This window comes from Lucilia cuprina, chromosome 4 (assembly GCF_022045245.1).
Source record: "Lucilia cuprina isolate Lc7/37 chromosome 4, ASM2204524v1, whole genome shotgun sequence".
Taxonomy (NCBI): Eukaryota; Metazoa; Arthropoda; class Insecta; order Diptera; family Calliphoridae; genus Lucilia; species Lucilia cuprina.
The window spans coordinates 31,182,990-31,210,830 of NC_060952.1; the positions used below are offsets into that span (position 1 = coordinate 31,182,990).

The 27,841-nt window shown below is 28.8% G+C and overlaps 2 protein-coding genes across 2 annotated transcripts; both read right to left on the minus strand.

Moving 5' to 3' along the window:
- Positions 1–1,828: 1,828 nt before the first annotated feature.
- Positions 1,829–2,766, minus strand: LOC124419799 (protein elav-like). The gene has a single exon (XM_046950467.1). The coding sequence runs from the start codon at positions 2,706–2,708 to the stop codon at positions 2,259–2,261; it is 450 nt and encodes a 149-aa protein (XP_046806423.1). The 5' UTR covers positions 2,709–2,766; the 3' UTR covers positions 1,829–2,258.
- A 92-nt stretch (positions 2,767–2,858) lies between these two features.
- On the minus strand, positions 2,859–22,152 carry LOC111675036 (homeobox protein Hmx). The gene is made up of 3 exons (XM_023435731.2): positions 21,240–22,152; positions 6,054–6,163; positions 2,859–3,661 (listed from the first exon to the last, which is right to left on the minus strand). Exons 1-3 carry the CDS (start codon positions 22,028–22,030, stop codon positions 2,904–2,906), a joined length of 1,659 nt encoding a protein of 552 aa, XP_023291499.2. The 5' UTR covers positions 22,031–22,152; the 3' UTR covers positions 2,859–2,903.
- Positions 22,153–27,841: the final 5,689 nt, after the last annotated feature.

Consider the following 27,841-nt stretch of genomic DNA (forward strand, 5'->3'; position numbering starts at 1 on the left):
GTAATGGGGGGTAGGCTCAATTATGAACCGATTCTCATAAAAATTTGGCAAAAAGACCTTATATGGGGAATAGGGTCAATAATGGTTCGACCCTATAAAATTTATAAAAGAGATTTTGTATTATTATGTCAATGAAATTCGCTTTACTCGTATTTCTAAACAGTAATGAGTGTTCAAGTAATTTTTCAAAGGGGACATTAAGTCGAATCTTACTGCTATAGATGTTTTTCTAGGCAGTACTGAGCTTAAAAATCTTTTTGTAAAAGGGACCTATTATGGGTATGTAGGGTTAATCGGTCGATCTTTATAAAATAAAAAATAAGAGATTTAGATTTTTATAAAACATGTTTATTCCGAATTTACGATGTGATTTAGATTCCTACATGTTTATACCTAATTTTACTTCTTTAAGCTTTTTATGAAATTAAAAGTCACTAAAGGGGACCTTATATCTGGGCTTAGCGAATTCAAAGATCAATATCGGCCATTTTTAATAAAAAAAAATACTTCATCGTTTAGACTCTACTGCCTTAACAGACAGACAGATGGACGGACATAGCAAGATCGTCTTTTAATCTAATAAGGACACAAAATATATACTTTTATGGATCTGAGACGGATATTTCGATGTGTTACAAACGGAAGAATATACAAAATGTCGAATTTTCCAGTTTATTTGTTTTAGCCCGTAGGTGTGTTAACAAGTCCTTCTATATTTTCCATAGGCATATTAACTATTCTAAAGACTAAATAAAAGACTAACTAGAGCAACTAATCCTAATAGACTACTTGCTAGAAAAGTCTTAAAAACTAAAGTATACATATATGTATAGTCTCCTGCAGATTTCTTATCTACTGTAACGAGTACAATAAATTTAATAGATTCAAACATATGCTCAGTTGCGAAACTGGTTACGTCTACTGATATCTATCGTGAACCGATTTTGGAAAATTTAATCAGCTGATTGTCTGTCAGAGTAATAGTTTTCTATGGTTGACTACTATTTGTTTATATTTCACACTTCTTCTCTAGTGATTCAGAGCGATTTACGCCAAATTTTTAGAGCGAAACAATTTCAAAGCTTCTTTAGAGATTTCATAGCGGTTATTTTTTATTCGATGATAACTATTTCTTTAACGCATTGTATAATTTCTTCAAGAAACTTTCATTTAAAACACAATTAAAACAAGTATGAATGTATAGTCTGGCATAGCCGACTATATGATACTATACACCATGTGTAATAGATATTGGAACAAAATGTAACGTATTTTCAAGCTCCAAGTTAACAGGATAAATAGTAGAAAGAAGAAATGGATTTATTATCGTTATTTCGAAAGAGATGAATTCAAAAATCAAAAGAATCCTCTTTGCAGTTTTTATGCTCGCTACTGTATATGAGAGTATATAAAATAGTACAATTGTAAAAATTTTACATACCTTGATGTATAAAATACATAAATATCGTTTCACTATAAAATACATAATGAAAATTTTTAATTAAAATATTTGAAATTTTTTTGGTTTATAAGCAATTATTTTTTTATTATTATTTTTTACGGTTTCTTTTCATTATAATAGTAATAATTATATTATTAACATTTTTGTTTATTTCTCTTATTACATATTATTACTTATTAATATATAATAATAATTTAACTAATAAAAAAAAGAGATGTCTACGATTAATGCTATAATATAAATTAATATTAAACTTTGTGAAAATTTACAACTTATATAGAAAAACTAAAAATAACTTATTTCTCTAAAAATTGTGATTAATTAGTTTTATACATATGTATACGAAAAAGACTTATAACATAAAAATTAAAATTAATTTTATATAGTTTTTTTTTTTGTAAAAATTTACATGTTTTGTATTTTATATTTAACATACTAAATATTGAGCAATTAGACATATACAAAAGTTTCGTAAGTTTTTGATAATTTTTCTTTTTTTTTTTAATAATATTTTTACATCATTGACTTAAGGGGACTAAATAGTTGAAGTTTATTTACAGAAATTATATAGGAACAATTATATGGTTGATTTTTTTATTTTTTTTATAAATTTTTTAGGATTTTTTACAATATGTGATAATATTTTTGTGATATTTTTTTCGTTTTTTATGAAACCAATTCCTTTTTTGGATTTTTTTAATATTAAAATTTATTACTTTAAAATTTATTTCCTAATAGTTTTTACAGTGTATGACTTTCATAACTATTTCTTTTTTTATGACCACATTTTGTGTTCTCAATAAATTTTATGATTTTTTATTTGTTCTGCCATATTGTTATGATTCAAATTGCCATTCAGTTTTCCTTCTTCACCTCCTCCAGCTATTCCTCCCATTGAGGCTTTATGCACACCATTAACCTGTCTTTCCAAAGCCAGCTGATGCTGAGTTTTTGGTATAAGCAATTCAGTTGTCTGTGCGCTCTGAGCGGTAGGAGTAGTAGAGTGACCATTTGTCTGAGAAAACTTTCCCGTCATCATTTCCTCTACATTAGCATTTTGCTGTTGTTGAGAGTTCTGTTGCTGTTGTTGTTGTTGCTGTTGTTCCTCATCTTCATTTTCCACATCTATGGCCGTATCATCGGCCTCAGACTCATCGTGTGAATGTTGAGAGAGTGGTGTTAATGCTGCTGCCAATGTAGAATGGTGGGCAGCATGATGAAATGGTGATTGCGAAGAGGCACGCATTAGGTGCTGCAAATGATGATGGTGAGCATGATGGTGATGAGCATGGTGTGTTAAATGCAGATTATGATGAGGTGAAAGCGGCGTTGTGGGTCGACCATATGAAGTTGTGGCTGTTGTAGTTGATGATGACGTTGTTGTAGAGGAGACAACAGCTGCTGCAGCTGCTACTGCGGCCGCAGTTAAACACCCCACCCCCTATACAAGTGAAGACAATGGTGGCCGTGGTGGGCTGTTATTGCGTGCGGCAGCAGCAGCATAATATTGCATAGCATGAGGATGGGGAGGTGGTGGTGGCACAAAACCAGATGTTGTACCATCATGATACAAAACGGGTACTCTCACTAAACGTTGGGCAGCATGGGCCATATTTGCCATATTAGCAGCCTCCAGTTCAGCAGCCAATTGTCTTTTCCACTTATTACGACGATTTTGAAACCATATTTTCACTTGTGTTTCGGTCAAACGCAAAGATGCGGCCAAACCGGCTCTTTCTGAAGAACTTAAATAACGCTTCATATCGAATGTGGATTCCAATTGGAAAACTTGAGCTCTAGAGAATACTGTACGGGTCTTTTTCTTACGTTTCGTTTGATTCGAATCGCCTTGAGGTGAAGAACCATCCGAAGGACCATCAGTGCCATCATCTTCTTCAATGATTTCTTCACCCTCATCATCAGATTCATTTGAACTGGTGGGTAGTAAATAGCTAGAGTTGGAGTGTGAGGAATGATGATTAAGACCTGCGCTCGAACTAGTGGGTGTTGTGGGCTGATGGGGTTGTGAGAGATGATGATGATGGTGATTATGATGTTGTTGATAGGATAAATGGGGAGAGGGTGATTTTGTGCCATTGTTATTGTTGTTGTTGCTGCTGCTACCATTAGCCAGAGAGCCATTGTGTTGGGGGGAAGGTGGAGATGAGGGATTCTCAGTGGTATTTGTAGAAGAGCTATCTGTAAATAGAGAAAAATATAAAGTTTTAAATTTAAAATGTTTACTTTTTTTTAAATAATAAAATAATTTAATTTTTTTCATATTATTAAAACACTCAATTCCTGCTTAATAACTAAAGCGCTTGTGCCTAGAGCAAGTTACTCTCTTTTGCAAAATATATTGTTTACTTTTAGAAGAGAAGGAGAGCAAAAGAGTAGAGTTTTTTTTTTGGTGGTAGTTTTTATTTCCTTTGCTTGTTTTATATTTAGTTTCCTGTAAAGTAGGTGGTATTTTTTCGCTAAGTTGTGTATGTGTTTAAATGTATAGAGATAACTGTAGTAATTGCTGTCGTTGTTGTTGTTGCCTTTTTCTTTTTGTATTTAAAAATGGCGTTTAAGTTAAATCTTTTGTTTTCTCATAACAACGTCATAAATGTCAGCAATTTACAGAAATTATAAGAAAAATTTAACAGGCACTTGACTTTTTTATGTAAAAAAAAAATAAAATAAAACAAACAACAAAGTAATAATTATGCTGAAGACAAAGAATTAAAAATATACTGCTGGAATATATTCAAAGAAAGAGGTTTATTGTTTAATTACTTATTTTTTTCAGAAATATCTCTTAATTAAGCAATTTTTACCAGAAATAAAATTGATTTTTAAAAGTTTTTACATAATTTTATCCTTAAGTTAGGCTACCTTTTTTATGCCTAAATATATGCTATGGATTTATAGAAATTGATTTACAACAATTGCTTAACAAAAAATCCCTATTAAAATATTACACACCTTTTGCTTTTATCTAGATTAACTAATGCAATTTAATTAAATTACCATTGAAACTAAAAATATTTAGCTTTTCTTTCATTGCACAAGATATAATAAGCTCTGGAATCCACTTAATCAACAAAATTCTTTAGTTGCTTTATTTAAATTTAGACGATAAACATTTTTAATCTTTTTTCGCAATTAATTACAATTAACAAAATTCCAATAAATTCTCAACGTTATTAAGGTTTCTTGGCATACGTGTAGCCGGCCCAAGAATGTTATACAATGGCCATAGTTTCTTAAGAATTTCATTTTTTTTTTTCTACTAAGTCAAAGAAATTTGTAAACTCTAAAGTCTGTAATTTTCATTGTAATCTTCAAGCCCAGTACAACTGTTGGCAAAACTTCTTCAATAACTAAAACAATTCAAATATGTACAAGCAATTGCATGCAAATACACACACACGTATGTATGTACATATGTATACACTTTACTGCGCCAGTAAAATGCAATTCAATTAAATGGCCAAAACAATTTGTACAAATAGTTTCATTAAAGGTATTACATATCAAAACGGTTTAACGGTTACAATAACACGCATTCCAATAGTTTGGAATGCAAGCATGTTTGTATGTATATGTGTGGATTTGTAAATGTTTATATGTATGTATTTTAAGCGTTACTAGGCTGCTGCATTTAACTAACGGAAGTCATATAAGATGGCTGTTATTGTGAATGTTTACGTCTGTCTGTCGTTAGAAGTTTTGCATGTATTTGTGTATTTATAGTTGAGTAGCATTTATTTTTGAATTGCTATTTTAGTTGTGGGCTTAAGCCTATTTAATTGGCCTCTTGCATTAAGACCCTACTAAATGCAATTGAATTTGATCATGTAAATTGGCCTTAAGGAACAAGTGCAATATGTTTCATTTTTTTATTGTTGCTGTTGTACGTGTAGACATAGTTGTTAACTATATATTTCCTTTTTTTATTTAATACTTCCAAGAATGTGTTTGTTTTGAATTTTAGTTAATACTAGCACAACACAAAAAAATTTTAGAAATTTTAGCTCATCATTTAAAAGTTAGCTAGTAAGTTAGTTAGTTAGTTAGTTAGTTAGTTAGTTTGAAAGAAGAATGGATGTACATAAATATACATCAAATTTGAAGAAATATACATAGACTCCTATAGGACCTGTTGTGAACTCTCTAACCAGTGCCTCAGATGGGAATTCGACCCAACACCTCCGATCTACCACACTAGAATACTAACCTACGGGAAAACACCCGATTTAGATATTACTGTCGGTAACTTTTTTCTTTTGTACAACTACTTTATGTTAAGTGTTTAAACTATACTTCTTTCTATATTCTATACTTCTATATCCGCTTGTTTGCATCAGTTCTCAAACTAGTTCCTTTGTCATTTGAAATTGTTAACTTCAGTTGATGCAATTAATCCCCATTTTTACATAGAACTATTGCAGTACCAAATAGTTTTAAAGAAATCGTTAATGGGAAACTCTTTAAAATGTTCTTAAAGTACTTCCATAGATGCTCTACTAGAACCAGTTTTTTACACAAACTCTAAAAGCTTTAAATTAAGAATTTAAAGAAATATTGTAAAATTCTAACTTACCATGAGTAGGACTATGAAAAGGCATACGTTGTGGAGCCCAGGGCCAACCGGGTGGACACAAGGCAGCATAACGACCAGCCAAAGCTCCCCATTGTGAAATGAAACCCAATCTGTAAAATAAACGAGAAAAAAACAAAACATTTCAAAATCAGGTAAATCGATCAATACTATAATTATACAATCAATAAACTTATTAAAGCTTTAACTTAAAAGTTTAATAAGCAAAACATAACTAAAACTAACCCTTTTTAGATTTTAACAAAAAATCTATAATGAATTGTTGTAAAAGCTTTTTATTCAGTAACAGCTGTTTAATATTTATAAGATTTATAAAAAAAATCTAAAACTTTTTTGCAACAACAACAAAAACAACCCTTAAGAAAATCTTATAAAATTCAATCTTTTACAAAACATGTATTCACATTTAACAAGCATTTATCTTAACATGATAAATCAAGGCAAATACAAAATACAACAAAAAACATTAGCTTCTTAAATTTACATCTGAAGGGTTGTGTTGTACGTAAAACCTGTTTAAAGATAATTTCCAACAGGTACTTTTTTCGTTTTTTTTTTTTTTTTTGGGGGGGGGGGGGGGGGGGGGCGTTGTTCTTCGTAAAATTTTTCGGAAATCTTTATTCTCATTCTTGTTAAAAAGCAAAGTTTTCTTTCTTTTTTTTCTTGACTTAATAAAGCACTTAAGTGATTTGTTTCTTTTCTTACAATCTGACCCTCCTTCCCTTTCACCAGATGTTAAATATTAAGATGTTTAATGGATGATTAAGAAGGGTAAAGTATAATGGTTTGTAACAGGAAAATGTTTTTTGGAAGGGAAGGAAAGTGAGGGTGTAGTAAAGGTAATGAAATCCATATTGTTGTAGATATATGTATACATTAGGGTGGTGGTTAGGTTGTATAATGGTAATAGTTGTTAATAGGTTGTATAGGTTTTATTCATATTCCTATTTAAGTATATATATAAACAGGTAATCATTAGAGGTCAAAGTTTTTTTGTTGTTGTTATAAATACATATTCTTTTTGTTTTTAGAACAAGTTGACTGTGGGGATTTTACTGAGATTTCATATCTCCAGACAAAATGTCTGTATACTTAAAAGAAAATTTTGTTTTTTCTACTTTAAGTCAGAAGTGTTTTTTAAGTTGTTATAATTTGTATTTATAAAACAAAAAAATAATAAAATCAAATGGTTTTATTTAAGACTTTTATTGATTTTTTTTTGTTGTGAAAAGATTTTAATAAGATTTAAAAAAGTTTAAGCAAATTTTTGTTTAAATTATTTTAAGCTAATTTGAAATGAAATTTAAATTTTTGTGGCATTTTAATAATAAAAAGAAAACTTTTTATTTTTTATATAAATTGGAAGCAATATTTGGTTGCTAAATAAATTTATATTGAAAAGAAATGAGTTAAAAGGTCGCTATCTTACAAATCACTACTTATATAAGTACTTAAAAATAAAAAGGAAAAAACAGCTTTTAGAGAAAATGATACTTTTCTTCTTGTTTAGTTATTTTATTGTGCGTCCAATAATAGTTTTAACAGAAAAGCTTTATTGTTTCTCTGTGTTTGTGTGACAGCGAGCAATTTTATAAAATGTGCAAATAAAATGACAAAACTCAAAATTATTTTACTTACTTATCTGATTATATTTAAGTCATTTTAAAAGTAATGCAAACTGTAAGTAGTATGCATTAAAAAGTAATTGGTTATATAAGTACATTTTTGCTTTGATTTTATACATTTGAAAATGACGGACAGTTAGACAAATCGTTGTATAATGTAATAAGGAGCCCGAATATAAATACTTTTTTCACCTCAAAATTTAGATGAAAAGATCGTCCTAGAACGTAGTAAGGAGCCAGGATATACATGAATACTTTTGTTATATTACACACAAAATTACGAAAATCAAAATGTTAATGTCAGATATACAAATATATACATTTACTTAAAGCAATTTAACTCCAAAGCTAGATAAATCGGACATTATTATCTATATCCTTAAAGTAGATTAAATGAAACAACATTTCTAAAAAACGTCTTTCAATATAAAGCTTTTTAACTTTTCTTAAAAAAAAAACTACTCTTTTTTCATTTTAAACGAAAGAAACCTTATGTTAAACAACATGTTTTTTTAACTACCAGCTAATTTTTCAAAACTCCATAACTCTGTGGCTATAAATACCCCCCAAACCATTTATACATAGAACATTTGTAAACAAAAAAAATTCCAACAAAAATAGAGATGGAAAAACCTAAACAATTTATTTAAAAATTCATTGTCTTGTAACCAAAAAAATATAACGAAAAAAAGAAAAAAGGCAAAAAAAAACAAAACATTTTTAAAACATTTAGACAACAAACTGTAAACTCAAAAACTACCCTTAATAACAAAGACAAAAAAAAAATAAAATATACAAATATTAAAACAATAGGGAGCGGGAGCTCAGAAACCCAGCTACAGATCTATTTAAAATTGGATACCTTTTACAACATAAACAACAGCAGCAACAACAAACGACAACAACATCATTTTATTACATCTACCACATTTCCGCCACAAATGACACCCATTTAACGTTTTACACAGAAAATTTGTAACAACATTTTACTTTGGGCTAAATTTTAACGTATTTATTACATTTAGGTTCACACAGACATTTATTATTTATATTTTCAGCTTTTTCATTTAGGCTTGAACAAAAAAATAAAAGAATTACGGCTAAAAATGAAATTAGCCCATTATAATTTTTGAGGTTGGTTTTTCGTTTTTTTTTCCTGGTGTCAGCTAGTGAGGGAGGAAGTCCTTATTTTTTGGCTTAGCACAAAAGTAGCTTTTGTTTTTAACAGCTTTTGATTTAAATCTAAAAGGACTTTATATAAACAATTAACGTTAGATGTTTAATAGTTGTTGATGATCTAAATTAAAAGGACATTATTTGTATACAAATTGAGAGCATGGTTCAAAATAAATGTAAACATAATGAATAATGACAGGAGATCTGGGATGAATTGGAATTGGTGTTTTTAAACATAAATTAATGTAATTAATATTCATTAAAAAATTTAAATATTTATTAGATTTTTTGGCTAAAATTTTGTTTTGATTTCCTTAGCCCCAAACACATGTAATTAGAGGCAAGTAGTTACATTGACCGCTTATAAATAGGCAGTTACATAGGTCATTACTACACTATTAAAAGTAATGCAGTAGGTAGAAGTCAGAAGTACGATAGGTTGTAAAAGCAACCCTTTTCTTCTTATATAAAAATCGAGGACGAATGTATAGCCAGGCTACAGGCTACAGGCTAGACAGTATATTATACCATAGACTAGACTATAGATTGGGCTATAGTCTAAACTATATACAAGACTTTGGACTGGACTATAGACTTTACTGTAGACTTGCCTATAGACTGAGCTATACATTGGATTATAGACTAGACTGTAAACTGGACTGTAGACTAGACTATTCCCTAGACTATGGACTAGACTGGAGACTAATCTACAGACTACACTATAGACTAGACCATAGATTAGACTATAGAATAGACTATAGGCTGGACTATAGACTGGACTATAGACTGGACTATAGACTGGACTATAGACTGGACTATAGACTGAACTATAGACTGGACTATAGACTAGACCATAGACTGGATTATAGACTAGACTATAGACCAATTTATAGACTATACTAAAGAATGTACTAGGCTTCAACCTTAACTATACAATAGACTATAGAATGGACTATAGACTATATTATAGACTAGACCTTTGACTAGACTATAGACTAGACTATAGACTAGACTATAGACTAGACTATAGACTAGACTATAGACTAGACTATAGACTAGACTATAGACTAGACTATAGACTAGACTATAGACTAGACTATAGACAAGACTATAGACTAGACTATAGACTAGACTATAGACTAGACTATAGACTAGACTATAGACTAGACTATAGACTAGACTAGACTATAAACTAGACTATAGACTATAGACTAGACTATGGACTAGACGAAGTAAATCTGAGTCGATTGTTATTTTTTAAGGTGAGTGTAGGAACAATATTTTTCATCATTACAAACATCAGTATAAACTTATAATACCATCCCCACTATAGTGGTGTAGGGTATAAAAACTCCACTTCTTATATGCTTCAGACTTTCTTCATTTTACTTTTCCAATATTTTCACACATGTTTTAAATTTCTTAAAGGTTCAATTTGTAACAAACTTTTTTCTTTTAGTTACTAACTAAATGGTAGCAAATAACTTCATACATATATAGTATTTAGTATTACTGTAATATTTTCACACACCACAAGCAACCCTGCTGTTCATTAACCTTTTGTTAACCACCTTTTAGACTATTGTCAAATGAACCGATTTAAAAATGCCAGTGATTTGTATTTGCATGTCTACGAAAAGTATACTTTCTACACTAGACCTCACTAACCTTCTCGTAAAAGCAAACGCTAACCTTAAATCATCACCCCACTCTCCCCACCTACCAACTAACAGACAGTTGTGCCCTTAAGCTGAAAATGAAAAGAAATTAATACATACTCTAGGTAATTGAAATAAATCTTAATTTTGCTCTTTTCCTCCCTGTAATAGTAGTGACATTAACATGTTCAAACTGACCTGTTTATTTAGTTTAATCAATAAAAAAATTTGATTTGTTTTATTGTTTATTTGTTTCTTAATTTTTTTTATGATTTTGTTTTATTTAATTTTGTGAATTAAAGTTGTTTTAGTTAAAAAGATTTTGTAAAATATATTTCTTGTTCTTATTTGTGTAAATTGTTTTTTGGTTGATTTGTTGGTTTCTTGTAGGGTTTCTTTTACAAATATTTACTTTGTTTTTTTTAGTATCTTTTGTATGAGTTGTTTTTGTTGTCTTTTATGGTTTAATACCAATATTTATTTTTTTCCCATTTTTTTGTAGTTAAGCTTTTTAAAAAGTCAATTAGAGAAACAATTTAAGTGTGAAAAATAAAACAAGAACTAAATAAAAAGAATGTTCCAAAAAAAAAAAACAGATATAATGTCTAACAAACAATTAAATAAAAAAGGTGAGTAAAATGTCATTTAACACTAGAAATCCCAAAGGGGGACCGAATAACGGATTGAAGGGTTTTAAAATGGTTTGACCTAAAGTTTCTTTAATCATACTAACCGAACTAATAATTCGGGAGTAGTTAAGCTTAACACAAGATAAACGGCATATATAACACCTTAAAGTATGTTAGATGTTGCAAGAAATGAAAATAGGAAAGTTCTTGGAATATTCTCGAATAATGTGAAAATTTGTTAAATGTTACTTTTTTATATAAATTAATCTTAATAAAACATTGTTAACATTTTATTTTAGATTTTTGAAATATTCACGAAATTAGAAGAACAATTTAAAAACAATTTTCCTAATTTCTCTTAGAACGAATGATATTTGAAAATTGTTTTCGTAAATATTAGCAAAAGAACAAAATTTTTAAAAATTGTTTTATAATTTTACTAATTTATTCGAGAATATTACTGGAACTTTATTGTTAAATAATTATAATAAGAAAACTTTAAATTCAAATGTCGAGAATATTCCAAGAACTTTGATTTCCTAAATATTCACGAATAAATAAAATTTTAATTTGTATTAAATAGGAGAATATTTTATAAACATTAATAAAATTTCGAAATTAAAATTTCGAGAATATTCCAGGAACTGGAGCTGCGTAATTGTTAACAAATATTAAGTTTATAATAAATTTTCGAATTCTTTGTGAATTCAATATTCCAGAACTTCTATTCAAGCATTTTTTTGACTTTAGTCGAGAATATTTGGGAATCGATTCGGAATCGATCGAATAAAATTTTAATTTGTTTCAAATTCGAGAATATTTTATGAACTTTAAGCTTAGTGTTTATCATAAAGCTTTTGTTAATAAAATTTTTAAATCAAAATATCGAAAATATTCCAGGAACTTTATTACTTAATGTTTTACTTTCATAATGTGATGATAAAATTGTTTGCAAATTTGTAGTAATAATTATTAAGTTTACAATCAATAAGCAAATTCTGTTAAGTTTTAGTATTATTCGAGAATTTAATGCCTACATCGTCCGACAAAAATGGAAAAAATTCATTTGACAAGAACCGGATGATATACGTCTGATGCTATTATAAATTTAAGGGAAAAAAGTAGGAAAGTATAGTCGGGCATGGCCGACCATATAATACCCTACACCATGAGTATATTTTAAAAATTTTTACTTTTTATTTTTTTTTTTATAAAGAAACTTTTATGTTGAATATTACCATAATTCCAAAATATTTAAGCAATTTATTGATAAAAAAAACTAAAATTTCTAAATAAGGCTTTATATAGGTCAAATATGGGGCGATCCTCGGTAAATTTGGGAAAAGGATATATTTCTAAATAACAGTTAGTTTTGTTGAGTTTCATTGCGATACAAATGGTTACAAGTCAATTTTAGTCGTTTAAGACATTTTTTGAAGGGGGGTTTGTATGGGGACTAGGGTCAAATCCTTACGAAAATCTGCAGTGTCATTTATACTTATATAAAACTTATTTGTGCCAATTTTTAGAGAGATAGCAGAATATTTGACGTAATTATGTCATAAATAGTTCAAATCGGGAGGCACGGTTGTATGGGGGCTAGGTGAAATAATAGACCGATTTCAACCATTTTCGTCCCTGTGCCGAAAAACATGCTTGGTCCAAATTTCATCAAATTATCTTGAAAATTGCGGCCTGTACCTTGCGCACAAGGTTTACATGGACAGCCAGCCAGCCATCCGGACAGACGGACGGACATGTCTTAATCGACTCAAAAAATGATTCTGAATCGATCGGTATACTTTAAGGTGGATATTGGACCAATATATTTGTATGTTACAAACTTCAGCACAAACGTATAATACCCACCCCACTATAGTGGTGTAGGGTATAATTAACACAAAATATTTTACAACTCTTGTTTGATCAGTAGAAGTATTTTAAAATTTTTTTTGAAAAATGTATTCCTTAAAACTTTGAAGTACTTTAAAAAGGACACAGGATCACGAAATGAAAAACTAACAAAGCTGATTTTCTCTATTAAGTTTATAGTTTCAGATGTATATCATCTGGTTCGTGTCTAATTTTGAGTGTGTAATATTTAAATAAATTTATTATTATAACTCGGTAATAATCGAGAATATTCCTAGAATTATGTAATATTTTGATATTGTTCCAAATCATAATATTTGAATAGCTTAAAAGACCTTTATTGTTAAAACTCTCGATAATCATCTTAAATCCAACAAATTACCCTCATAATCATATTAAAATCATATTAAAACCAAAAATTTATTTTTGGTGTCAAAATCCTGCACAATAAAATTTAAAAATCCCCCCCTCTAAGGCAAATCCTTATCCTTTTTGAATTTATATTTGAAAAATCATTCATGTATACCAAAGATTAAATTAAAAATTTTGCATATTCATACATTTCATTCTAATTTTATTTTATACTAATTACCATCTTTTTTGCATTTCTATTTACAGCATAATACTCTTTGTAACCCTAAAGTGGCGGTTAGTCGAGAATGTTAAGCAAACTGGTCACTTGAAAAACCACAAAGTAGCAAAATATTTCAATTACCTTTTATCTTGCAATTCATATTTATTTATTTATTGTTTGATGTTGCTGATATTTTGACTGGGTAAGTAACATTATTACACAAACACACACTTACTTAATACAATTGTTGTACTCATTTGAAAATATTAATGTTTGTTGTTGTTTTCTTTTTTTTTTTCTTCAATTTCATTCGTATTCATGCGTTTTTCATGTTTTCAATTTTTTTTAATCGATTTTAGTTTTATGTTATGTTGGTTAAGTAGAGATTTGGTTCCGATTCATTCTTCCTAGTACTTACTACTACTTTAACTTTCTTTGAATTTTTTCGTAACAAAAAATATACATATATGTATATATTACGCCTGATTGCATACGCAGTTTCTGTGTGAGCATTTGTATGTGAAAAAAAGATTAATTTTTGCGTCCAGTAGTGTTTCGTTAGTATTCATTGATTTATTCAGATGATGAAGGTATCAAAAGAGATTTACTGTGGTGTGACAATTTTGCCAGAGTTACGTACTCATGTTTGTTTTGTGAAACTATTCAAGTCTAAACATATTTATTGGATTGTAAATACTCTTAGTTATAAGAGGACTTTTATGACATTTGCTCTATTTAAATAGTTTTTATATGCAAAATGTGCGTAAGTGGTAGATTTGATTTTTGTTTCGATTTTCTTCATAAAGGTATTAAAATTTATGCGTAACGCGATTACCTATCATTCATAGTAAACATTATGCATTATGTTTTATAGGAAAAAGTTTAAAATTTAGTAAAATCAATTTAGTTTTCTACAAAGAAATACAATTGAATTTTGATCATTTTATTTGCATGAGTATAGAAAATGTTTTAATTGCACCCCACAGAAGTTTGACAAAGACTTATTGCTGCTCAAATTTACAGTTCTTTCCATTTACGTATTCTTCGTTTTTCATCACGAATGTAGGTCTAAACCTACCAAGTAATTATCTAATTCTGCAAACTGCTGGGTCAAAGGCTATATAACATATCTAAGGCAGTTGTTAATCAACTGTTATTTAATCTTTGTTAATGACAATGAAGACGATCATCACTTTACTGTCCCCAGTAATCTAGTGGTAGGAATGGTTCATTACAATGTTTTACTTGACGTCATGTCAAAATAGGTTTTTATGTGGAAAGTCGGATTGACTAAGTCTAACAATAGCTAGTACGTTAGATAGCTAGTTCAGGACTGTCCCTCCACCCTCGGCTTTATCTAACTTATCTATGGACAGTAATCTAGTGGCAGGAATGGTTCATTACAATATTTTACTTGACGTCATTGAATAAGTCTAACAATAGCTAGTACGTTAGATAGCTAGTTCAGGACTGTCCCTCCATCCTCGGCTTTATCTAACTTATCTATGGACAGTCAACCAACTGTTAATTCACGAATGTATACGAAACAGTAAAGACGGTCACTGTACTTCACTGTCTCCCAGTAATCGAGCGTTTTGAAAAGGTTCATTACCATGTATAGCTTGGCGATTTATTTACTTCTAGGAGATATGTTGAAATAGTAAGTTATTTGGATAGTGCGATTGCCTAAGTTTAACCCTAGTTGGTAGGTAAGACAGCTAGTTCACGACTGCCCTCATACCTTCGAACTGCTGGGTCAGAGGCTTTATCTAACATATCTGGCGGCAAGTCGTAACCAACTTTTGGTTGTTGGGTAAGAATTGAAATTCTAACTTTTTAATTTTGATCCCTGAACAATTTCATAATTAATTTCTAATAAACTCCCAAAAATCAGATAACAATTCCCTTAACCTCATGTTTTGGGACATTTAAACAGATTTTTATCTTCAAAAAAAAAACAATATTAATTGCATATTTTCCAGTTACATTCCCACTAACTAAATGGCCATTTTTCCACTATCGCGCCATCTCTAATAACAACTAAAAGTAAGAGAAACAACAAAATTGCAAAAAAAGGAAGAATCCTTAAAAAGATATTAACCCTCTATGGAAAAATATAGACAAAATCTAGTTCTACAAATATGGCATGTGAGCAAACTGTTCAAAAAAAAAGAAAAAAAAAACAATATGAAATTTGATAAGTTTGTAAATGAAGAAGAACGAACAAACATATTTTGTGAGTGTGTGTATGCTTTAGTTATTTCTGCCGGCTTAAGCTAGAGTGGCGAGCATAGATTTACACAAATCTACAAAAACAAAACAGGGAAATAAAACTAAACAATTTTTTGCATTTTACACAAATTCATCTACATATATGTATATGTTTATGCACACACACACCCTTTGGTAAAATCACAAACTAAATACTTTTTCTATGTATAATAGCAATTTTGTATAGACTTGAGAGTTAGTGTCCTTTTTGTTGCTAGCACTTCCTTTTATATTCTGTTGTTCTATTATATTATTTGAAATCCTTTGTATTAAAGTTATTTAATATGGAACATATATTGTTTCTAGGTGGTTGATGTTAAGATGATGTAAGAAATTTGTCCATTTTTTTCAGTTCAGTTCAGTTCTGTTTTGTTATCATTATTATTGTATTAATGAAGTACAATTATAATTAACATTAAATAATTACGATCTTTATGTATTATAAATCAATATCTGAGATTTAAAGGTATTAATTGATAAAATAATACATTGTTCGTATTACATAAATTTTATAATATCAAAAACAATTGTAAATCCTGTTATAACATTTTGTTACACACATAGAAAAAAAATTCTTTAAAATTTTACACATTTCTGCTATAAATATGATAATCTTATGCTGCATATAAAAAGGGATTAAATGTTTTTTTTTTTGCCAATGTGTGCATATGTATGTATTTTTCTAACTGAATGACTATTTGTCTGTCTGACTTTACCATTCCTATTTCCTATTCTAACTAAACTGTTAATAATTTGTAAGTACAATAAATGTTTGCCATATCTAGAAGCATTTAGTGGAAAATAATTGCTGTAAATAAAAAATGTTTAACACAAATAACAAAACTACATCATATGTGCATTAGCACTTTGTAATCATTGTATTTATGATTTTAAATAATTTTTTTTTTTAATTTTAAATCATAGGATTTTAACTAAAAGTTTAGCATTAAAATGCGGTATTTAACTTTGGCATTTAGGTGAAAATGTTAATTGTTTAAGAAGCTTTAAAATTAAATAAAAATATATTTTATTTAAAATAATAATATTCATAAAGTTTTAAAATTTTTTAAAATAATCCAATTTTTTTTTTCTAAAAATTAAGATTTTATTTAGTTTTTTTTTTTTTTGTTCAACTCTAACTCGTGAAGTACACATACGTATTAAAACTAAATTAAGTTAAAATTTAATATATTTCACGAATATTCCAGGAACTTGTTCTAGAATAATGCATACTTTTAGGAGTTATTGTTTAAATATATTTTGTAAAATCATACGTAAAAATATTTTTTAAACAGCAAGCTTTTATTAAAACTAAATTAAGTTGAAATTTTATATATTTTACGAATACTTTAGAAACTTGTTCTACAAAAATACATAGTTTTAGGAGTTATTGACGGAATACATTTCGCAAAATTATATGATTTATTTTTAGTTATAGCTTTAAAGTTTTATCACAAATATTCCAAGAGTAAAATATGCAAAATTTTAGTCTTTTTAGCTTGTAATTAAAATTTGTTAAGATTCAATAATATTCTAGGAATTTTTTCTAGAAAAATGCATAGTTTTAGGAGTTATTGTTTGAATATATTTCGAAAAATTATATGGTTTATTTTTAACTTTAAAAAACTTGTATTTATGCCTTTGTTATGTAAATTACTAAAATTTTGTAAAGAGAATTTCTTGGAATATTTTCGAAACAAATTAGAAATGTCAAAATATACATATGCAACTTGACAATGATGCACCTAAAGCCTAAAGGTATACCGCATTTTTTGCATCCAACTGAAAATCGAAGATAAAATCGAAAACTTGTATAGATTTTAATTCGATTCGACATGTTTCAATAAATATTTAAATCGATTTTTATAAGCTTAAGGCACAACAAAGCCTAAAAGTATATTACACAAATCGAAGGTAATGCTTTTAGACTCTTTATGTTTATTTTTTAATAATTTTGAAGAAAGACCATTTTTTTACTTTAGTTTTAACTTTAAAAAGCTTATATTTATATTGTAGACAAGCAACTATTATAAATCTCTATGGAAGCATAAAATTATGCTTTAATTATGCAAATTTCTTTAAAATTTAAAAAACAATTTCTTGGTACATTCAAATAAAACATATAAAAACAAACATATTTAAAGATAAATTAGTCTTACAAACAAATAACAGTTATAGATGTTGGTCAAGAGAATTTATCTGTTTCAGAAAAATATAAATTGTTTTAATGTCTTTCACAAAAAATTAAGGCGCTATTCTTGTTTATTGCATACTTTAAGGTAGTTAACTTTTAGCTTATTGCATACTTTTAGGCAGTTAATTATTAACTTACTGCATATTTTTAGGAAATTAAAAAAAAGTTGTAATAAAAGTAATTTTTTAATAAATTTCTCCAATTTATCTTATTATTTCAACAAATTTAAACTAATATAAAAGTTTTTCGCAAATATTTTCAAAATAAAGCATACTTTTGGGCTGTTAAGCAAAGAAAAACTACTTAGAAAATCCTTTGGCAAATTTTACAAACTTTTATACTTTAAATGTACAGATTTTAAATAAAGTATATAATTCTTGGAATATTCCCTAAAAATATTTAATTTTAAAAATGTAAATTACAAAAGAATACTCCTTCTAGCTTAATAACAAATTATATTATATTACTTAATTATTACTGAAATTAAAAATTTCTTTGTATGCAACATTTTTATTCATTAAATTTTAATCTTAAATATTATCAATATTTACATACATAATTGTAATTAAGCAGAAAAATTGTAAATTTAAAAATACAAACATAATTCCATCAAAATATTTAAACATTCATAAAACCACATTAATCAATTTTATTATCTAAACTAGACGCCCCAAAAGCAATGAATAAAACCCCTAAAATATATCCTAAATAATTAAACGATTACTCAACGACTTTGTTAAGCTTTAATTAATCATTCATATCATACTTGACTTTTGGGTTGAAACGAAAAAAAAACCCTTAATGTATAAAATAAATTCATTGTAAAAGATGTTAAAATGATAAATTTATCAAAAAGGTAAGCACACGTCAACTAAAGCGCCAATTTAAAGAAGCCCTACTTACTACACTCACTTATTCATTTACTCTCTGGCTGGCTGACTGGCTGTCAAACACATACACACACACACGCTTACACGAGCCACAAACGCGGGAGGATCCGCTTTTATCTTGATGGCTTCTTTTTGTGTTTATTTTTTTGGGTTTTTTTAATTTTTAAATAAATGTGTACATCACTTTAGCACTTGCCAGATCTTTATCTGTTCAAAAATATATATAAAAAAACCAACAGGGTTTCTTTTTGTATTCCTTATTGCCAACAAAACAGAATTGCATTTGTGTGTGTGTGTTTTCAGGCCAAAAGGGGGAATATTTATATAATTTCTGTTAATTTAATGAAAATGATCATTATTAACAGACTTTTTAGGGGTTTGTTGTTGGTTATTTCTTTTCGAAGTTTTAATTTAAGCAACTTTTGGTTACAAATTTTTTTTTAAACTGTTTAAAAGCAGTAACTTGATCCTTGATTATATTTTAATATATTTTCGACATTTGAATTTAATATTAAAGTTATCTAAATGACCTTTAACGTTTTACATTTATATACGTTTATGGGTCACTTTTAAGTAGTTTTTAAAAGTTTAAAATTGTAGGGGTGTATTATTTTTTATTTTAATTAATAATATTACTTAATGGCAATGTAACCATATATTTAAATTTATCAGCTGTTAATAAAATTTTGATCGTTTGTAGTTTTTTTTTTCATTTAAGTGAAATTCAATAGGTCTCGATATTATTTTTGAAACAATTACACAAATTTAAATGCAGTAAGTTTTTTTCCTAAGAAACACTTAAAGTGTTTGTAAATATATAGAGCGTTTAATATTGAAACAATTTGTTTGGGTTTTGTTATCTTTTTGATCTAAAAGATTTATAAAATTCCAGACATTTTTCTTAGTATCTGTTAGTTACAGGTGAATTGTGAAATTGTCTTGGATTTAAAGAGCTATTGTGTAATATGATTTTTAAGGTACTACGTTGTCAACAAATTCTTTTAAATTATCTAGAGTTTTGTTAATTTTGTTATTCTATCGAAATATTAAAATTTTTCTCAAGTTACTTTTTAACTTTTTAATATAAATTGTATTAATTTGCAATAATAACTAATATAAATATTTGTCCAATTCACATTCGATGTTGTATCGTTGTAGCGTTGTAGGTTAAAATAATTTTTTTTGAAACAAAAACAATTCAATAATAAAAAATTCGAAAGACCATACAACACAGATTGTTAATTGGACAATTATTAAAAAATTTAAATAAAATCCTAAAAGTATGTTATTTTTAAGCAAATTTCTTCAAATTTGTAAAAAAGAATTTCTTTAAATATTCTCAAAACAAATTAGAAATAAAAAATAAACATATTTCATTAAATTTATGATTATTAAAGAAAACTTGGACTTATAGACAAATAACAATTATAAATGTTAGTCGAAGCTCTTAATGTGAGCCTAAAAGTATGCCTTTGCTATTTTGGATTTTTTTGGATTATTTTCGAAACAAACTAGAAATGTGAATATATACATATTTCATTCAACTTATAAATGCCGAATAGAAAAACTATTGGCCCGATATTTCTCACAATAATGCACCGATTTCAAAGAATTTGCGTTATTTTAAAGCAAAACTTGACAAAACATTAACTTACAACAATGCCTAAAGTTATACCGCACTTTTTCGCATACAACTGAAAATCGAAGATAAAATCGAAAATTTGTATAGATTTTAATTCGATTCGAGATGTTTCAATAAATTTTTCAATCGATTTTTATAAGCTTAATGCACAATGAAGCCTGAAAGTATATCACACAAATCGAAGATGAAATCGAACTAATAGAGATTTAAATTCGATTCGACATATTGGATAAAATAATTGAATCGATTTATAAAAGTTTATGTTGTATGTATACCACACTTTTACAGTTTTTAGTAAAATCTTTAAACAAATAGATTCCCAGAATATTAGCGAATAAAACTATAATTCGTTATTACACTCAAATTTAAAAGCTTAAACTATAATTTTTGTTTTGAGGAAAACAAATAACATTTTCAACAATAACAAATTCTAGGAATATTTGAAAAAAATACAAGAAAATCAAAAACCATAATTGTATTTGTAAAAATTATCTTAAAACTTTTTCTAAGAAAAAATTTAATACAATTAGTATCTGAAGATAAGAGTTTTTGTTTTAACTTTCAAAATCTTTTAATAATCGCGAAAAGAACTTAACACTTTCTTAAAATAAAATTTCTGTAAAAAGAAAACACTTACCTTGATAACATGGCAGCATCTTGGGGTCCTCCAGCGCCTACCGTAGCCGGCGGCAATTGTGGTATGGGTGTTATTAAATTTGAACCATTCTTTTTCGGTTCATTACGACTTAAAATAGAGGAAATGGAAAAACTAGTAAAACCATTACCCGATGTTACTTTATTTATATTGTTATTTAAAGCAGCCGCCGCTGCTGCAGCAGCTGCTGATTGTTGTTGTTGTTGACCGCCAGCGGTATTTGTTTCATTATTATTCAACATCTTTGAATTATTATTATTATTGTTATTATTTGTTTGTGATTCTTCGGTTGTAGTGGATTCTGGGGATTTAGGAGCCATGGCAGCCATAGCCGGTGGACTAAGACGTTCACTGTTGAGAGCATTGGAAAAATGATGTGCCGCCGCCGGTGTTACAGCAGCTGGATGTAGTAAATGTTGATGAGCAGGATGTGTTAAATGGCCAAAACTGTGCAGAGCATGATGCAAAGCTACCGGATGGCCAGCATTTAAAGAATTCAAATGATGCTGTAGGTGATGATGTAAAACTGTTGGCGGCACAGCAGCAGCCATAGTGGTGGGACTGTGGTGATGATGATAATTGGAAGTGGTTGATGTGGGTGTGCCTGCGGCTGTAGTGGGTGTATGATTGGAGTTGGGCGTTGAGGCACCATGTGAACGGGCCGGTGAGTTGGATCTGAGAGGCGTTTCATGACCCTCTTGACCGCAACCCATGGGACTGGGTTCGGGACTAGAGACCACACTTATATCAACTTCATGTTCAGAGGAAGACATGTTTGTAACTTGTTTCGAAGTTTTATTTAATTTTTAAAAAAAATATTTTTTGTTTTCTTTTTCTTTATGCTTAAAAAAACACTTATGGATTTTTTTTTAAATTATTTTTTAACTGCTCATTATTTATTTTTTTAATTTTTATTTAAACTTTTTTTTAATATTATCTTAATTGTGTTCTTTCACTTTAGTATATTTTTTTTGTACACGTTTTGTTATTTTTTTAAAGAGATTTTTATACAAATATTAAAATTGTTTTGAAAAAATCTTTAACTATTTTTATCCGTTATTAAAAATGTATACGTCCTTTCACGATCATCAATGTTTTACATTTAAATCGTTCATATCCTTTGTTGTGTATCCGTAACCGTTAACAAACGTTTACTGTCGGTCTACTCTCGCTTGACAGAAAGACAGACAAACCAGCGAAAATTCTATACACACACTTTTTTTACATTCAAACTTATACGAATATATTATCCTTGCTGGAATTATATCCTTTTTTTTTGTGAAAATTCTATTGAGCACGTTATAGTTTTTGTTGTATGCGTGTGTGTGAGTGTTGTATGGGTGTGTGAATGTTTGTTGTTTGAATAAATTTTAGTTGGAGAGAGTGTGTAAAAATGTTTTTTTTAGTGGATTTTCAAAATGTAATAATTGTTGTTTTATTTTTGCTTTCCACAATAGTAGACCCTCTCTCTTATTTCATATATATGCAAACTTTTTTCTAAGTTAAACGTTGTAAACCGTTTTATATCGAAAATTCTTTTCTATTTTTTTTATTTTTTGTAAAATAAAGTTTAAGTTGAGTTTTTGATGACGTGTTTGTCTGTTTGTGTTTAAAACACAACTGAATCTAAGGTGGTTGGTTTAAAATTCTTTTAGTCTTTTGCCAACACTACCCAAAAAAATAAAATAAAATACAAAATAGCACAGACACATACAAACACAAACGTTTAAGCGTAAAAATGGTTTTTCACTATTAGTACACAGTCATACTATAATCCATACACTACCACCACCTTTTGTTACCGTTTCTACAGACAGGAAAATGTTCTCAAACACACACCAACAAACAAATACAATTGTAACAAAGACAAAGACTCTTTTGCCACCTTGTTTTCTTTCCATTATTTTATTTGTTGCAGGGGGTTGGTTTTTGCATTTTACTATTGCGAATCCATTTTTCCAAATGAGTAAATTATTTTTCTTTTCTTTGCAACACCCCTCTTTACTCAGTGCTTACTTGGTGTTCATACATATGAATATTCACTCATTTTTATTCTGTTTATAAGTGTTTCAATTCCATTTTGTTAATGAGTAGTTTTCATAACACAGATTTGTTGTCTTCATTTCCGTTTCCCAATTGTTTATCAATTATATACATACTACATATATGTATGTATATTCCTTTGACTGTATTTTTTTACGTCTGTATGTATATATTTCAATCTATTTTTCTTGTAGAAAGCATTAAATCAATCATTTAATATACAAAAGGTCAAGTGTTACACTATTGCAACAATAACTTTATTTTTCATTTAAGGACAAAGTGATTGTATTGCTTTTATATTTCCTCGAACAGGCAAAAATGCCAATATGTCTCTAAGCCAAAGAGAATAAACTCTTACACCGAACAAAATGATAATGAAGTTATACTATATGGCAGCGAAGTCGACCTCTATATATGGGCTTGAATCAAGTATGAAGCGATTTTCATAGTGTAACAAATTATTTATTTGTATACCCTTATAAAATCATATATCTTTTGAAAAAAGTCGAAATCCTGAGACAAATTTAGATGTTCCTAAAATATTGATCCGTGCTAAATCTGAATATGACCTCAGATTTGAGATATTGAGATTTAAGATATTGTGACCTGAAATTGTTGGCCATTTTTATATAAAATGTTGTATATCATCTAAAAGTCCAATCAGTCAACTTTTAACATCTGACATATCTTCTTTATACTTCGAGATATCATCATCTAAATCTTGAAATTTTACGGTTTGTGGTATATTTATGGTATTTATACCCTACACCACTATATTTTGGAGATTATTAGGCTTGTAAATAGTATTTTTGATAACGCACAAAAATATTCGATCCACATCTATCTAAGGACGTTCTAATCGAACATAAATTACTTTTTAATTCGTCTTAACGATGTCTCTGTATCCATCGATTTCAACGATAATATCTCATACAGAGAAACATAACAAATAAAACACAAATTATTTTGAAAAAATTAGAACCTATAAAAGAAGTTATTCCTACAAGATACCCTTGATATGCTTTCACCGACTTTCCTCAATACATAAAGACATTGTCTACAATTATACGATATTCGTCCTTAAGCAATCCAATCAATTTTCACTTATCTCATGCAATCAATTTGATTGAAAAATTTTGTATAAATAAAAATTTAAATAATGTTAATTAAGTTAAATGTAAATAACATTTAAAATTGTCAATAACAAGGACTGTCAATAACAAGGACTTCAAGAAGATTTCTTAAAAAAAAAACAAACGTCTGAGTAAGACATAGGCATGATACATGAAAGAGACCACTAAGGAAAAAGAGGAAGAGCAATTACCTTAAATATAATAATATAACAACAAGCTATAAATTAACTAATGAACCTCTTATCAAAATTAATTTCAATAGTTGCACAAACACTTTGACAAAGTAATACTATCAATACATACACACACCAGTCCAAACATCTGATATCCGTTTTAACAAAGTTAATATTAGAAAATTAAATATAATACACACCTTACAAACGACAATCAACCAAGAATGTTGTTGTAGTAGTTGTATTTTTAGGAAAACACCTGTCGAAAGTGTCGTACAAAAAATACTTATAAGGACGAAGGTGGGGGCTATTAAAGAATTGACAGTTCAATAAAACCACTATAAACATTATAATTAAAAGAATAATTAAAGTGATTAGTTTATATATTGCAAAAAGTTGCATGAAGACCAGACTATAGACTAGATTATAGGCCAGATTATAGTCTAGACTATAGACAAAGACTCGACTATAGACTGGACTATAGACTAGACTTTGGACTTGACTACAGACTAGACTATAGACTACACTATAGACTAGACTATAGACCTGACTACACACTAGACAATAGACTAGACTATAGACCTTACTATAGGCTAGACTATAGACTAGACTATAGACTACACTATAGACTAGACTATAGACTACACTATAGACTGGACTATAGACTGGACTATAGACTAGACAATAGACTAGACTGTAGACTAGACTAGACTATAGACTAGACTAGACTATAGTCTAGGCTATAGACTAGACTATAGACTAGGCTATAGACTAGACTATAGACTAGACTATAGACTAGACTATAGACTAGGCTATAGACTAGACTATAGACTAGACTATAGACTATACTATAGACTAGACTATAGACTAGACTATAGACTAGACTATAGACTAGACTATAGACTAGACTATAGACTAGACTATAGACTAGACTATAGACTAGACTATAGACTAGACTATAGACTAGACTATAGACTAGACTATAGACTAGAATATAGACTAGACTATAGACTAGACTATAGACTAGACTATAGACTAGACTATAGACTAGACTATAGACTAGAATATAGACTAGGCTATAGACTAGACTATAGACTAGACTATAGACTAGACTATAGACTAGACTATAGACTAGACTATAGACTAGACTATAGACTAGACTATAGACTAGACTATAGACTAGACTATAGACTAGACTATATACTAGACTATAGACTAGACTATAGACTAGACTATAGACTTGGCTATAGACTAGACTATAGACTAGAATATAGACTAGACTATAGACTAGACTAGACTAGACTATAGACTATAGACTATAGACTATAGACTATAGACTATAGACTATAGACTATAGACTATAGACTATAGACTATAGACTATAGACTATAGACTATAGACTATAGACTATAGACTATAGACTATAGACTATAGACTATAGACTATAGACTATAGACTATAGACTATAGACTATAGACTATAGACTATAGACTATAGACTATAGACTAGACTATAGACTATAGACTATAGACTATAGACTATAGACTATAGACTATAGACTATAGACTATAGACTATAGACTATAGACTATAGACTAGACTAGACTATAGACTAGACTAGACTATAGACTAGACTATAGACTAGACTATAGACTAGGCTATAGACTAGACTATAGACTAGACTATAGACTAGACTATAGACTAGACTATAGACTAGACTATAGACTAGACTATAGACTAGACTATAGACTAGACTATAGACTAGACTATAGACTAGACTATAGACTAGACTATAGACTAGACTATAGACTAGACTATAGACTAGACTATAGACTAGACTATAGACTAGACTATAGACTAGACTATAGACTAGACTATAGACTAGACTATAGACTAGACTATAGACTAGACTATAGACTAGACTATAGACTAGACTATAGACTAGACTATAGACTAGACTATAGACTAGACTATAGACTAGACTATAGACTAGACTATAGACTAGACTATAGACAAGACTATAGACTAGACTATAGACTAGACTATAGACTAGACTATAGACTAGACTATAGACTTGGCTATAGACTAGACTATAGACTAGAATATAGACTAGACTATAGACTAGACTAGACTAGACTATAGACTATAGACTATAGACTATAGACTATAGACTATAGACTATAGACTATAGACTATAGACTATAGACTATAGACTATAGACTATAGACTATAGACTATAGACTATAGACTATAGACTATAGACTATAGACTAGACTATAGACTATAGACTATAGACTATAGACTATAGACTATAGACTATAGACTATAGACTATAGACTAGACTAGACTATAGACTAGACTAGACCATAGACTAGACTATAGACTAGACTATAGACTAGGCTATAGACTAGACTATAGACTAGACTATAGACTAGACTATAGACTAGACTATAGACTAGACTATAGACTAGACTATAGACTAGACTATAGACTAGACTATAGACTAGACTATAGACTAGACTATAGACTAGACTATAGACTAGACTATAGACTAGACTATAGACTAGACTATAGACTAGACTATAGACTAGACTATAGACTAGACTATAGACTAGACTATAGACTAGACTATAGACTAGACTATAGACTAGACTATAGACTAGACTATAGACTAGACTATAGACTAGACTATAGACTAGACTATAGACTAGACTATAGACTAGACTATAGACTAGACTATAGACTAGACTATAGACTAGACTATAGACTAGACTATAGACTAGACTATAGACTAGACTATAGACTAGACTATAGACAAGACTATAGACTAGACTATAGACTAGACTATAGACTATAGACTAGACTATAGACTAGACTATAGACTATAGACTAGACTATAGACTAGACTATAGACTAGACTATAGACTAGACTATAGACTAGACTATAGACTAGACTATAGACTAGACTATAGACTAGACTATAGACTAGACTATAGACTAGACTATAGACTAGACTATAGACTAGACTATAGACTAGACTATAGACTAGACTATAGACTAGACTATAGACTAGACTATAGACTAGACTATAGACTAGACTATAGACTAGACTATAGACTAGACTATAGACTAGACTATAGACTAGACTATAGCCTAGACTGTAGACTAGACTATAGCCTAGACTGTAGACTAGACTATAGCCTAGACTGTAGACTAGACTATAGACTAGACTATAG